The sequence below is a fragment of the Haliotis asinina genome, chromosome 2 (genome assembly GCF_037392515.1).
Source record: "Haliotis asinina isolate JCU_RB_2024 chromosome 2, JCU_Hal_asi_v2, whole genome shotgun sequence".
Classification (NCBI taxonomy): Eukaryota; Metazoa; Mollusca; class Gastropoda; order Lepetellida; family Haliotidae; genus Haliotis; species Haliotis asinina.
Genome location: NC_090281.1, coordinates 97,674,967 through 97,691,529, shown reverse-complemented (window position 1 = coordinate 97,691,529; position 16,563 = coordinate 97,674,967). Strand labels below are relative to the sequence as shown.

Sequence of the window (16,563 nt, the reverse complement as noted above, 5' to 3'; positions counted from 1 at the left end):
TCCAAGAGACATATTTAAAACAAACAGATACATTTGACCTTCGTCATTTTAATGCATATCATTGTTAATCACCCCAGGGTGATAGAGCCACTGGCGGATCATCCAGTCTAGTCAGACAAAACGTTATTCAAAGCCCTGTTTCACTTATTACTAATATGCAGGCTGTTGCAGTGAGAATTACTTTACATGTAGCATGAGAAAATGTGAGAATTACATGTAAGAATTACTTTACATGAGAGCTATGCTCTCTTTATATATCGCCTTCTTCGGCGTTTGCCAAAACCGATCTTCAAGCTCTATATGATCAGCTCCCGAAGCCCTGTATTATAATGGGAGATTTAAATGGGCATAACCCACTCTGGGGTAGTGTAACTACAACACTAAAGGTAAGTTGTTGGAGGGCTTTTGTTCTGACAATGATTTATGTATTTATAATGATGGTTCCAACACATATTTACACCCTGGTACAGGAACTTATTCTGCCCTCGACTTGTCACTCACAAATTCAGAACTACTAAATGAATTTGAATGGTCAGTCCACGATGACCTCTGTGGAAGTGACCATTTTCCCACTATACTAAAATCTGTAACTCCAACTGATGTTCCTCCATCATCAAGGCGGAATTTTAAAAAGGCTGACTGGGCTTTAAATGAAACACTGTGTGCTTAAAAACTCAAACCTGAATGTTGTATTGACGTTCCTGATGCTATTAAGTGCTTATCTGATGAACTGAACTCCATAGCTGATGAGTGTATACCACATTAATCTGCAGGTCGACATATTCGAAAACCATGGTTCAGCGATGAGTGCAAACAAGCTAGGAAGGCAAGGAAAACAGCAGAACATTATTTCCGACGCCATCCTATGGTGCATAATTTAAATAAATTTAAAATTTTAAATGCTAAATGCTAATACTTTTACAAAACCACAAAAGCCAATCTTGGTAAAATTATGTATCTAAAATAAATTCTCGGACACCCATGTCTAAAGTATGGAACATGGTCCAGAAAATTAAAGGTAAAGGTACTAAATCTACTGTCCATCATCTAAAACATGGAGATCAATTACTTACTGATAATTCAGATATTGCCAATAAATTGGGCGAAACTCTCGCTAAGCATTCTTCCTCTTCTAATTATATACCTAAATTCCAGCAATATCAAAAACAACATGAAAAGAAAACTATTAATTTCAATTCTAATAATGGGGAAGATTATAATGAAACGTTTTCTATTCATGAACTCTATACTGCTCTTGATCAAGCTCATGACACTGCTACAGGAGCTGATAAAATACATGATCAACTCCTGAAGCAATTACCAGAAACCTGTTTAGAGACGCTCTTATCAATTTTTGATGATATTTGGACTTCCGGGAAATTTCCCTCTTCATGATGCCATAGTAGTACCACTATCTAAACCTGGACGTGATCACACGGATCCGTCCAATTATCGTCCGATTTCATTAACTAGTTGTGTTTGCAAGACCATGGAACGCATGATAAATAATCGACTAGTTTGGTACTTGGAAACCAATAACCTCATAACAGATATACAGTGTGGTTTCCGTAAAAATAGAAGTACTGTCGATCACTTAGTGCGACTGGAATCATTTGTGAAAAACGCACTAATTCATAAACAACATGCTGTGTCTATCTTTTTTTATCTTGAAAAAGCACAACCTGGAAATATGGCATTTTGAGAGATTTACATGATTTCGGTTTGCGAGGTCGTTTGCCTCAATTCATAGCAAACTTTTTAAATGACAGATAATTTCAAGTCCGCGTGGGTTCTACCCTGTCTGATCATTATAATCAGGATCAGGGTGTTCCACAAGGCAGTATTTTGTCAGTGACACTTTTTAGTATCAAGATAAATAGTTTGTCAAAAGTTTTAAACGATTCAATCGATGGATCATTATTTGTGGATGATTTTAATATTTCTTGTCGTGGTAAAAACATGCATACTATTGAACGGCAACTGCAGCTGTGTTTCAATAAAATAAATAAATGGTGTCTTGAAAACGGCTTCAACTTTTCTAAATCCAAAACACTTTTGTAGAAAATATAAACCGCATAAAGATCCTGAACTGTTTCTAAATGGATCTCCAATAAAAGTTGTAAAGGAGGCACAGTTCTTGGGAATAATTTTTGACTCGCATTTAACGTTTCTACCACATATCAAAACCCTCAAAACTAAATGCCTGAAGGCACTTGACTTGTTGAAAGTCGTTTCAAATTCTAAGTAGGGAGGGGATCAAGCTACTCTCCTGCAGGTCTATCGATCACTGATCCGGTCAAAATTTGATTATGGCTCCATTGTATATGATGGAGCCTGTAAAGGCAACCTAAAACTTTTAGAGTCTGATCACCATCAAGGTCTAAGACTTTGCCTTGACTCGTTTCGAACTTCACCTGTTGACAGCCTGTACGTTGCGGCTGATGAGCCATCTCTTGAGCAGCGACGTATAAAACTAGCTTTACAGTATGTAACAAAAGTTTATTCCAGTGAGTCAAACCCTGCATATAACTGTGTTTTCAGTTCTCTGTATGAGGATGTATACAAAAAGAAATCTTCTCCTGTTCCACCTCTGGGTTTAAGAATTAAACCATTTCTTTCTTCAGCCGAAATTGAGCTGGAATATATAGCTCCTTCCCGTCTTCTCCTCCTTGGCAATTGGTTAGGCCCCAAGTAGACCTAACATTAACTACATTACAGATGGATCCAAGGACGGTGGCGCAGTGGCCTGTGCCACTGTCATTGGATCCAGAACAATCTCTTCTAGATTACCACATAATAGTTCTACTTTTACAGCAGAAGCTAACGCCATACTAACTGCCCTTAAATATATTGAAAGACGCCCTAACCATAAACAGTATATAATCTATTCCGACTTTCTTTCTTGCCATCAGGCTATTAAAAATATTTCTTGTAAACATTCACTTTTAATTGAAATTATTTAATGGTCTAATAATCTTGCTACTGGCCAGTGAGACATCGTCCTTTGTTGGTTACCCAGTCATGTACGCATTTCTGGCAACACAATGGCCGACCTTGCTGCCAAGGCAGCACTCAACAAATCTGTAACACCACTTCTTATTCCATACTCAGATTATAAAGGTACAATAAGATCTTATATCCATGATCTGATGCAGAAGAAGTGGGATACCCAGGTAGGTATAAATAAATGACATGCAATAAAACCTTATATCGGTTACACTTACTTGGGTTGTCAGTCCAGATTTGAGGAGGTCATTATGCGACGGTGTCGCATTGGCCAAGCGAGGTATACTCACGAATATTTATTGAAAGGTGAAGATCCTCCGTTTTGTATCCCTTGTGATGAAAGAATCACAGTCAAGCATGTCCTGCTTGACTGTACTCAATATTCCATCAGAAGGGATATTTTTTTTAACTCACGAACTTTGAAGGATCTTTTGAAGGATTATTGTTTTTTTAAAAGACTTAGATTTGCTTAATGAATTGTGAATAGATAAATCTTTTATTTTGGGAAGGTTGAATTAGTAACTTAGAGTGTTAGTGGCTGTATCCTCGAGGGGGGTCAAAGCACTGTAAAATTATTGTCCTCCAGAGAGGGTACGTAAGTCACAAAACATATAAAGTACATCAAAACATTCCACTGTTTCTAATCGTAGAATACCTGTCATTTTAATTTATGGCTAGATGCCCTGAATTGCTAATGGTGTAAATCCAGCTAGGGTCCATGCAGGAAGCAAATGTACTGTAAGTCCCCATGGTCCCTAGTATGGTGATCTACCTTCTGTCGTTGGTGATATATAGCCCGTGTTGTATATTGTGTTGTCCAAATAGTGATATTAGTTTTAACTTTCCATACTAGTTTTAAATTGTAACTGTGATATTCTAGTTGTTTTACTGTCCTTTGCTGACAGGTTTATTTATGAAATATATATCATCCAGTTCAGTGTTAAATATTCTCGTCACGATATGGCTGAAATATTGCCGATGTGACGTTAAATATTAACTCACTCACTCACTACTATGGAATATGTGAGTTTCCTTGATTTTCTAAGGACAAGTATTGACAAACATATTGCAAATGTACTTTTTATTGACAAAACAATATCCATACATTCATTTCCATTGCTTTTACATTTGGGAGACATGTCTTCTGTTATGGCCTGAACCTGTAAATAAATGACAAATTCACATAAGTAAATAAATTACATCATGTGATAGTACATTGATACTGTTGTATGTATAGTATTACCAATGTTGTGATTATTTTGTATTTATAAACACAACTTGATGGGAATTCATGACCACTCACCCATGACATTGACAGTATTCAGGCTGATGCAGATATGTCATGCTCATGTGTTTATGCTCATAAATTTATAAGTTCCACCGAGACAGCGTGCTGTTATCAAGTTACTAGACAATACTAGAAGGATTTGAAGCTGATTGGGGAATATCTGAAGTTTGTAAATTTGACAGATGTTTCTTGAATACGTTGAGATCAAACAGCGACTAGCGTAAAACCACAATAACTCAGTAACATTTTCTGTACACCATTTTCTCAGATTGTTACGAATCACACATGTACGATGTACACAACCGTTTATGCGTAATAACGAAATATATTTATTGAGATTACCACAAAATCCACCAACAATCAACATACCGTCAGCAAGTTCATGCACAGCTGTAATAGGAAAATATACGTCATCATCACAATTGAACATTGTTGTACTGAGTATGTATGTAAGTCGTTTCTAATGCATCTTAAACATTTTACCGTCGTACCGAGCTGCTTAGATAATCGTATGTGCGTCTTGTTTATTTCTAGTACAGAGGTTGCCATTAGACTTTTTACAATCACATTAACCTTTCAATGATACAATGACAACTATGAATCAACCAATGCAAAACGTTGTTAAAGCATAACTTAGACTCTATATCATTATTCCGTTAATGGTCTCTGGTACAGTTCTTGTATTTCTATAGCAAAACATTCGTTCGGTGCTGATTCATTTTAACATATTCATACCAGAATGATGGATCAAACCCAACAGAGGGGCATGGAGACGGTGTCGAATCGGTGTAGGTGAGTGACCCAACACGCTGAAAACTGGTAGCATTGTAGATCTCAAGATCCCTGAAAGAAGAAGTCTTCATTGGGTAATCTGATCCGTAGGATATGTTTTAAACATGTAGATATGTAATGCAAGATATGTATTATATGGAAATTGTACATATGTCTGAAAATTCTCAAACGAGAACAACACATATACCCAAGATAATCCGTGTCATAGTTCTCACGGGGTGGGTTGTTTCCATTTGATTTGAAACATGCTGATACAGTAACTTAGACTTCCCTTTTAACAACAAGTATTACAGGTGGGTTGTTTAGAGAGGCTATGCACAGCTTGATCATTTCGTGTCTTTCCCAACTTGTCTCATGTACATCATCTACAATCTGGCTGATCATCATGAAAACAATACCAGTCTGGTTGGGTTGCGTTTAAGAATCTTCGCAGTTACATACTATCGAGGTTTGTGTGCCCTCTTCTGATTTTGTAAAGACTTATGGCATGATAAATAAATGATCGCAACACAGTACTGTCAACATCCATCATGAATTAGTTTTATTCTTGTGTTTGGTAAGACCTTCAGATACATTGTTTCTTTTGCAGATTTTCGGAAAATGAGGCCCTTGCCGCATTCTGCGAATATCAAGGGAAGGTCCCTAACAACCATGAAAAAGAGACGCATGCTTATCTTCACAGGTACACCTCTGTACCTAATCTGTAGCCTGGATAATCATGAGGATTCTATATTTGTAGGATGAAGTTCTATCTAAAAATATCTACAGCAGTTACATCATGAACGATACTACCACAACTTTCAAAGCCTTAAAGCAAAATATATTTGTCATCATAAACCTTTCACCATGGAATCCGAGAATTATCGCGTTGTCGCCCTCTCAAAAACAAGAAAAATGAGGCAAAAACTAACCAAAGCGCGAGGCGCGACAATGCGACAGCGCGACATTTCATGAACATGTTCATCAAACGAAGACTTTGATGAGTTGATATTGTATTTGGGACCCATTACTTTAGATTTGACACATCAGTTGTATTGTACATGAAACCTCTTATGAATCCTTATAACATGCCTTTGGTTTTGCGCAATACAACGTTATTTAAAATTTCAGGCTTCTCGGTGTTAGATTTTGCTGGTTCTGAGGGGATTTCTTACACCTTTTGTCACGTCAAATTATTCACCGTAACAAATGTGTATGGTGCTGGGACTCAAACCTATGATCATAGTTTTCTGGTGTGATCCTGAGACACAACTAAGCAGAGCAAACTATCCCGCCTTAAATGACAGGGCCACCGTGTGCCGTGATTAAAAGGAACAGTTGCGTTAGTAAGTTGTTTTGCTTCTAAAACACACTTGATTGGCTCAATACATTTACAATATATAAATAATATAGCAACAATCAAAGTTTTGCATTAAGTTCAAGAAAACCAGCCCATTACGAGCTCTACTTCATTTTAGAAACCTTCATTTTGGAGGTAACAAAATCCCAATGAAATGTGAAATGGAGTATAACATTTCCTACACATGCGTAGACTAATTGACTTTTTACGCATCCGCCCGGGCAATAGAGTGAGTTAATATTAAACGTCACATCGGCAATACTTCAGCCACATCGTGAAGAGAACATTTTATAATGAAATGGATTATATGTGTATTATAAAAAAAACCTGTCGACAAAGGACAGAAAAAGAACTAGAATATGACTATTAGATTTCGAACTAGCATGGAAAGTTAAAACTAATAACACTGTTTGGACAATACAAAATAAAAACAGGCTACAGATCGCCAACAACTGAAGTTTGATCACTAGACTACGAACCATGGGGACTTTGCGTACTTTTGCTAGCAATTGTAAGAAATTTTAGCCTGAAGAAATTTTAGTTTGGGGACTTACGTACCCTCTCAGGGGGGCAATAATTTTGCAATACTTCAACCCCCCTCTCAAGGCTACAGCCACTAACAGTTCTAGTTACTAATCTAAACTACCAATCATTGGAATACATCTATCTACAAAACACATTACTTAAAACTCAACAAGGAAATCAATTTCAAGACTGTCAACAGGAGAGGTTCTAAAAGATCCAAGAGAAAGTCTTAGGCCTTTGTGATGGACAGACTCAAGTAGCTTTAGATTGCTTTTGCAGGCTCTACCATAAATGATGGAGCAATAATCAAGTTTAGGTCATACCAATAATCTATATAAATGGTGGAGGGTAGTTTGATCCCCTCTCCACTGTGAATTAAATACAACCTTTAACAAACCGAGCGCCTTTAGGCATTTAGCTTTGGAAGATTTAATATGTGGCAGGAAAAAATAGACCAAAGAACTTGACCTCCTTTACAACGTTGATGGGGTACCATTTATAGATAGTTCTGGGTCCTTATGGGCTTATATTTTCTATCAAAGTGTATGCAGTTAGTTTTAGATATAGAGAATCTAGACTGTTTTCAAGACCCCATTTATTTTTTTTGTTTAAATATAACTGCAGTTGTCGTTTAATAGTGTGCATATTTTTACCAGGACAAGAAATATTAAAATCATCCACAAATAATGATCCATCATTTCAATCATTTCAAACCTTGAATAAACTCTTGATCGTAATACTAAAGAAAGTGATGGACAAAATATTGCCTTGAGGGACACCTTGATCCAGATTGTAATGATCAGACAGGGTTGAACTCACTCGGAATTGAAATTGCCTGTTTTATAAAAACTGTAATATAAAAAGAGACAAAAGACCTCTCAAACCAAAATCATGTAGATCCTCAAAATGCCATTCTTCCAGCGTGTATCAAAAGCTTTCTCATGATCAAAGAAAATTGATACAGCATGTTGTTTATTTTCTATAGCATTTTTGACAAAGGATTCTAAACGTACCAAATGATCAATGGTACTTCGAATTTTCCTGAAATCACATTGCATACTGGTAATAAGGTTATTGATTTCAAATACCAAATTAATCTACATATTGTTTACCATACGTTCCATGGTCTTACAAACACAGCTAGTAAGAGATATCGATCTGTAATTCGACGGATCTGTGTGATCCCTGTCCGGTTTTCTTATTGGGACTACAATGGTATTTCGCCATGAAGGAGGATATTCCCCAGACGTCCATATTTGGTCAAACAATTAAGTTTTGTCTTTTCCTGCTGTTCCTGATATCTCTGAAACTCAGGGACATAATTTTCCGATGATCATTTTTTGGCAAGAGTTTCTCCAATATTATTTGCAATTTTAGATGTGTCAGTAATTAAATTAAATTTGCCTTTTAACCCTTTGAACCATGTTCCATACCTTGCACAATGACAAACGTGAATCAAGTTTGGAGACATAGTTCCTCCAAGATTGCCGTTTAATTTGTTTGAAGGTGCGACATTGAGTATCTTAAATTTATTTAAGTTGTGGACAGTTGTGTGATGGCGAAAATAGTTTTCTATCTTATACCTCGCTTTTCTGGCTTGTCTACAATCTGTATTAAACCATGGTTTCCGTACATGTGGAGTTGTAGAGGACTTTGGTATACACTCGTCAGTTATTCCATTTAAAACGTCAGATGTCACTGAACCATTCGGGTCCTAGTTTAGATGTGCATAAAGATTGAAATAAGGACCAGTCGGCCTAAACAAATCCATAACGTATATGAAGGAGAGCCAGATGGATTAATTTCTGATAAGATATTTGGAATTTGGTCACTTCCACAGAGGTCACCGTGGACTAGCCAATCAAATTCATTAAGCAGATTAGAGTTTGCAACAGACAGATCTAGACAAGAGAAAGTGCCGGTGGCAGGATGTAGGTAAGTGCTGGAATCATCATTGTATACACACAAGAATTTGTGTTTGTACCACCCCAAATCGGGTTATGGCCATAGATCTAGAGCTTGAAGATCAGACTGCTGGAGTGTTGAAGATGGCGGAATATAGAGAGAGCATAGTGTAAAAGTGACGTGAAGAGTAAGTCTCACTGCAACAGCTTGGGTATTGCTTGTGTGTATTACAGGACAGTGGATAACATCCTGTTATCAAGGATTGAAGATCCTCCAGTGGCCCTGTAAGCCGGAGGTGAAAAATAATGATATGAAACGCACTGACGTAAATCAAAAGTCTTCTTCAGATAGGTTTTATGCAGACAGAGGGCTGATGGTGCAAAATCCTGGACTAGTAGCTCGGTCACTTCCATGTCCTCAAAGCCAACCATATTTATTACAAAAATGAACTCGATTTTCTGATCCCTTGGATACTCTGGAACAACTTTTAGATACATCTAGCATTGGTTTGGGTATCTTTGTAACGACCTGTCTGACATTTGCAGTTGATTGAGATGGTGACATCTCCTGTGGTGTAGATGTGTCACGATAACACAAAGACTCAGATTGGAGTTGGGCTGAAACTGTTGTTTGAGTGGATTGTTCTGGAGAAAACCTCTAGGCAGTATTAGTTTTCACTTCAAGTCTGTTTGACTTTGGGCTGTTTTAGGGTTGTATCTGATTATGGTCTAGTAACTGATGCATGCGTTTCGGTTAGTTCTGGAGATTATACAAGTCCTTTAGCATTTGTCTGATGGATTTCTGAGTTTTTACGGGTGGTAAATCGTATGACAAATGTGACACCTTGGTCTTTCATTTCTGAGACTGTATCCAGTTCAATCAAAGCAGGGAACAAACACTCCCGATCTCTTACAACACCATTACTTGTGTTATGAGTTCGGAGTGCAGAAACAGGAACGCGTGTACCAACAAATGGTTCAATTAAATGAGGTTGGATGCTTGCTGTCGTTTGCTTCATTCGATTAACAAAACACCCGACAGCAAGCGTCTCTTGCAATGCCTTGAATGCCTTTAGAGACCGCACGTGGATATAATTTCAGAGATGTTTTATCACTAGTCTCCATCACAAGAAACCATGGCCAGTACTCAGCAGACTGTGAAGGTCGCTGTTCATCGTCGTTGTCAAGTGGACGTTTAGTTTCATTTTAGGGAGTTTCATCATCCGAGCTCTCCACCCACCACGAAGTGTCACAAGGACAATGCTAAAAACAAGTGGATCTCCAGCTTGCAGCACCAAGGATACCCGGATGATATACCCATGCAGAAAAAATAAATTATATGAGATTGACCCAAGAGCCACCGCCTTCTGAGCAAAAGACTATAGGCAAATTACAATATTAATTATACAGATTCACTTGAAATTCAAGTAAAAATCATTTGGCCAAGACTGCTGACAAAACGTTTTGAAAATCTGGAAGTATATTGTGAAACACAATGATACCCAGGACTTGGCACCCGTCTAGATGGAGTTAGGGCCAAAGTGGTGTGTTCGGCAACAGGATCACCTAGTCCTTGTTCCAGTGTGATTACACTGTGGTGGAGGTTGCGGGCTCATATGACATATGTTGCTTGTTCCAGTGCCCTCAACTACCAGGATCACCCCCTCCACCGACACAGGGACGCAACCCACGCCAAACAGGTCGCCCAATTTACAGCGCTTAAAAAGCAAAGAACAGCGCTTAGTGTTACCCTTACCCAGCACCCACCACGAGGAGACGGGTCTTCACGGGTGCCTCCAGATAATCGAAAAGGCCGACAACGCGACATATTTTGTCACATTTTAACATTGTCGCGTGTAACGTTTTAGTCAGTATTATTTAATGTTGACTGTACTCCATTTTTATACTAAAGCGCGACACGTGACAATTTGACAAGGGGACATTTAATCAAAATGCGGCGTTGTCACATTATCAGTGTAGCACTTTGGTAAAATTTTCGACTTTTTACACATTTTACACATGAAAATTGTTGGCGCCCTTTGGAGGAATAGAAAAATATATTCATAACGCGACACTGCAACAATGCGACAAATGGACGAAATGTCGCACTGTCGCATTGTCTTTGCCTCATTTTCCTTGTATTTGAGAAGGTGACAACGCGGCAAGGTGACAACGCGACAATGTTTGTTCTAGGATTCCATATTTAACAGTTTTTCATCGACACAATTTTAGAACTGAACTCAAGTATCCATATGGGTACAGTTTGTGAAGCCAATTTCTGGTGTCCTCCATCACCTAAGCCGACTCACTCACTCACTCGCGCACGCACGCCTGCACTAACGCACTCACTGTGGAACCTCACTCACGGATCATTTATGTTGGCGACATAAAGGAGCGAATCGCAGGGGTTGATTGCACTGGAGGCTCCACAAATGCCGTTGTTGGGTGGCCTCTTCAGCTGCCTGTATGTTTGTTGGACGGGATCAAAAAGCCACACAGCTCCAGATGTGTCGGTAAAGACTACTTGTCCTACACATAAATTTAGAATGATTGTGTAAAGCTTGAAGAAACCATGCATGAGAAAACACCATTCTATTCACTCACGTATCTCAGTGCGAGGTCATCACAAGACACTGCCCTTTATTACTGGTTGTGTTACATTGAAACCAACCCATGAATGAAAATAGAAACATTTCGATGGTTTATTACTTATGAACTAGATATATGAACTAGGGACTGCACAGGGAAATGAAATGGTGATGGAAACTATTTGTGATATGAATAATACCCACCATTATCGAGAACGTCAAAGTCTTTTATATCTGTGGAAAAGAAAAGGACCTCCGCCCATCCGTCATCAGTGCCATCTAGTCGTCGTCTTACAATCCTCTGACCATTAATTATGTACACGAAGCTGCAAGAAAACAAGAATTTACGACACAATGTTTGGAAATGTCAGCTTCCTGATACTGAGTTTCGCAGTACACACTATTAGCACGTAAGGGTAAACGTTTGAACAATCACATTGAGAAGAAAGCCTCTCGTCAACTTGTGTATATTGGATATTTGTTCATGTAAAATGTCTTCCGATTACGCGATACTTCCAATAAACATGGAACCTTCCTGACAGTAATAAGATCTTAAATCATTTCAGAAAAGGACTGTTTTAATATTGGTATATCTACTGGTCTCTCTGTGCACAGACCCGCCATCAAGTTTAGTTCTTCCGATGTCGCCGTTAAAATGAAAGAGCAAGGTAATAACTGGAAAGACGGTCCTGTTGAAGCAGTAGATGCCGTTGAGGGTCGTATCGTCGAAAGTAATGGCTACATAATCGTTCCCTGTGTCTGGATCAAAGAAAATGCCTCTTCCCACTGCTGGCATTGTTATGGGACCGTCTGAAAACAACAAAATGGACACATTTCAATTGTGGGACAACTGTACATCCGTGTGAAAACATTCAAAACATAAGCCCACCTACTCCATTACCCATTTCTGTTACGACATTTAGTCCTCCTTTAATAGTTTAATGCTGAACACGGTCCACTCCATCAACATAATAGCCGTTCCATGATAGTACATTGACATGTTGAACATTACACATCCTGACAAGGCAGCTAGTAATTCCACTACAGTATATTGATATGTTGAACATAACCCACCCCAGCAAGGCAGCCTGTCATTCATTCCCTGCTAGTACATTGGTATGTTGAACATTACCCATCCCAGCAAGAGAGCTGGTCATTCTATGATAGTCCATTGATATGTTGAACATCACCCACTCCCACAAGACGGCTGATCATGCTATGATAGTACATTGATATGTTGAACATCATCCCCTCTCAGAAGACTGCTGGTCATTCTATGATAGCACATTTTAGGCAAGTGAGGTTACAACAAAGGAACAAGGTTATCATTTACATACCACCGACTTCGCCTAAAACAACTTCAACTTCATTTGGTGTTGGCCGACATCGAACTTGAAATGGATCATTCCTGAAGTAGTCAATTCCATAGGTATTACCGTTGAGGTAAACAGCCCATGCAGTTACATTGGTGCCGGTACTGAAGCCGTTTTGGATGACTCCATTGGGGTCTACCACGGCAACATCAGTTCCATCACAAGTAGCCACGAACACCGCTCCGGTACCTTGAGGAACATTGCAATAAGGTAAAGTCAACAAGACAGTTTTCAGTCTAACTACATCCCAACTTAAACATAATGGTTCGAAAATACAGAGTGCAAGATCTCGTGTACTTCAACTACTTATAGGTCTTAAAGTATTTTCGGTTCTTGGAGATTGCAAAGATCAACACATTTGGAGTATAGAAATACAATAGACCCACACAGTAGCTATTTCTAGCTGAATCATCCTTGCGAAGACATAAACTGGTCCATGACAAGGTTCTCTTCGGGCAAATGTCAAGTAATAAATACTTTAGTTTTTTACAATTCTTACGAAAGTGCATTTCCTGTAAATTGTATTATTGATTAAGTGATAATTATTATTGATTCACAATGTGTAGAGTTTAGAGTGATTGTTATTAATGGTCACACTTCGTATCATAACCGTTCAGTGCTTTTCATACTTTGCCAGCAGGCTTTAAGGTAGCGCTTTAGAGTCATCTCCCTTTGAGTATGTGTTTTTATTAGTTGTGCGTACTTCCTGGAGACTACGGAATATTTTAAGATAATGGCGATTCTCGTATCGTGCTCGAATGTTCAGGAGTCAGTGACTTTGTATATGAAGGCTGGTTGTCGTGTTGATATGGAGACACACACGGTTAACTGGACTACATCATTCGCCTACTAGACCTTCTTCCTCTCCGTCAACGCTTGACCAACATAACCGCTGTCTGACCGCTCACCGTGTTACATTCAGTATAACTGTTTCTCACTCTCAATCTAAAACCAAGACTTTGGTGAGTTGATATTATATACTCTTCAAAACAAGCAGGGAAAAATTTGGATAGGAAGTGTACACGTTAACAAATCATATGAACGTACCACCATTGCCCTCTATCACCACCCCTAAACACAAAGCATGATATGCACGTGCACAACGCAGTAGCCCTAGACATGTGCATGGTGTCCCATTCTTGATTTTGACGTTTTGTCAAAGTCGAGAAATCACTTAGAACATTGATTTTGAGACTCATCTTGCATTACACATTTGTTAGTGTTTGTTTCTAGTCGTTTGTTTTAAAATGAAAATCGTACACATGCAAATCACTCGTTTCCTCACTCTTTACACAAGTCATCTTTCAAAAGCGGGCACATTTCAAATAAGTATGGTTATAAGGAAATACAAATGGTGATGCACTCTCAAAACATTCAGTGATATCGTACCAACATTAATTGACTCCTAAATATTTTAAATCGTAAATAAAAAACAATAAGATTACCTACTTTTTGAAAGAGTATATTTGTGAGCGATTATTTTAGATTTGACTCGGTTGCATTGTACACGAACGCTCTCTTGTGAATCTTTGTATCTTACTCTTGTTTGCTGAATACATATTACTGAAAATTTTAGACTTGTCAGTGTTATATTTTACTGATTCTGAGGGAATTTCTTATACCTTTTCAAGACAAATTTCAAACCCTAACATCATTCCAATATTATCGACCCGTGAAGATCCTGGGTAGAATAGATCTTCAGCTATCCTTGCTTGCTTTAAAAGGCGACTAAACGGATCGGATTGTCAGGCTCTCTGACTTGGTTGACACGTGTCATCAGTTCCCAACTGTGCAGATCTATGGCTCATGCTGCTGTTCATTAATGTGTCTGGTCCAGTCCCGGTTATTTACAGATCACCGCCATAGTGCTGGAATATTGCTGAGAGCGGCGTAAAACTAAACTCACTCACTCACTCCTGCCTCCATTATAAACATTTCACTCTATTATCTGAACTTACGATCTGGGCAGTCGCTTGGGGCCCTGTCAGTCACATTGTCCGTGTCATCAATAAGCTCTTCCAATGCAGTTCTGAAGTTTGAGACTCGTGTTTCAAAGCAGTCAGGGGAAGAATCTGAAACAATAGTAATAACGTGTGGAATGTAGCATATGTTTGCTTGAAATACAGCCTTATAGCTGTAATATAACTGTGTGTGGCGTTAACCACAAAACCAAAAAGGCATTTCCATCGGGCACAGGCAATATTTAGGGGCAGTGGAATCGACGTGATCAAAACATGACGTGTTAGCAAAAAGTCAGCAAAAGTCTAAATGAATCGATGAACTAACCCGGTCTACAGCCCTGCAAATTCCTCCTTGAAAACAGTGAAGCTGTGAATTAGCAAACACAAATCAAGTAGAAGTAGCTAAACGTGTGACTGTAACCGTTCTGTGTGGGATAGTATCAACTGTCAGTGTTGGTGTATGTGAGGACAGCAGTTACTCGCCGACGAACTAGCCTACCAAATGGCCAAAGGGGGCCTATATGAATGATGTGACATGTTCTCAGCAAAGAAGAAATTTGTAGACTCCATAGACGTTGTTCTGTTTTATACAACACGTATTCCACACAGATCATTGGCAGGTCAAGGTAGTGCTGCAACATTGTGCGAGGGGAAAGCTACACCAAACTTCACCGTGTGAGGACGGCCATTACCCTGGTGGGTCGTGAATTGACCTTGGTCTCAGAACATTTCTCACATTAGGTGTCAAATTTTAGAACGGCAAATCGCATATCGACAGCAGTTTATGGCATTTATTTCAGTGATAGATTCTGTTTTCAATTTGTGTATTCTATCGATAGCAAAATCAGACACTGGCATTAAATATGTTTGACTTTCAACACGTTGACTTTCGCTTTACTGACACATACTTCGACAGGAAAAAATGAATTAATGAATTGAAATGGTTGTGGTAACTGGTGGAGGGCAACTGAAGATATTTTGGTCCACGGTTGAAATACTGGGGCAGTTTTTGTTGTTAACAATACACATGATAACCTGACGACCACCAGGTCGTAACACTGAGTACGACCACAAGACATGGATTCTACATAACACAACTTCCCCACTCATTGAATACCTGGATGTAGTGGTTCTTCTTTGCAAATAAATTGTTGTTGCTTCCAGACATTGTAAAAGTGTGCAACACTTTCAAATAAAACATTCCGTTTAGCAATGTAATTTCAGGGCATCAGTCCCATTGTTTGCAAATTTCAAATTCAAGATCTTAAGCTGATTCGTAGCACACATATGCATCAGCGCATTATTCGGACAAGTGATGCTGCAGTCAGAATTTAACTCCTCTTCGAGTTAACAACACATATCGCACCACTTGGTCAAGTACTGTACTGGATTATGGGTTTTGTCCATTCAGTGCAAGTCAAACTGGTATATGTTTGAAACTACTTAATTTTAGCGTAGCCATGAAATGGGACAGATCAAAACGCAAGCACGTCTGTACATAATATCATTGTAGCACACATAATAGTTTGTCACTTACCCAGACATGGACATTGCTGGTTGATGAGATCGAAGACATAAAGTAAACTGTCGTTAATGTTATTAAGTGCTGTGCTGAGGTTCACAAGCTTCTCGACCAGAAGACCTGGTTGTGGACAGCTCGCATCTGACTGAGCATTTGTAGGTGGTGACACGGCTTGTGTGGCAAGGACGGCCAGGAACGGGCACAGCAAGCAGTTGGAGAACACCATCTTGGTTCTTGAAACAGCTACTGAGAGGGATTTACCGCG

The 16,563-nt window shown here is 38.8% G+C and overlaps 1 protein-coding gene across 1 annotated transcript; it reads right to left on the bottom strand.

The window, feature by feature from the left end:
- Positions 1-4,654: 4,654 nt before the first annotated feature.
- On the bottom strand, positions 4,655-16,524 carry LOC137272142 (uncharacterized). Its single transcript, XM_067804496.1, has 8 exons — positions 16,314-16,524; positions 14,774-14,887; positions 12,780-13,004; positions 12,060-12,252; positions 11,647-11,768; positions 11,221-11,383; positions 5,030-5,137; positions 4,655-4,684 (listed from the first exon to the last, which is right to left on the bottom strand). Exons 1-8 carry the CDS (start codon positions 16,522-16,524, stop codon positions 4,675-4,677), a joined length of 1,146 nt encoding a protein of 381 aa, XP_067660597.1. The 3' UTR covers positions 4,655-4,674.
- Between the last annotated feature and the right edge of the window lie 39 nt (positions 16,525-16,563).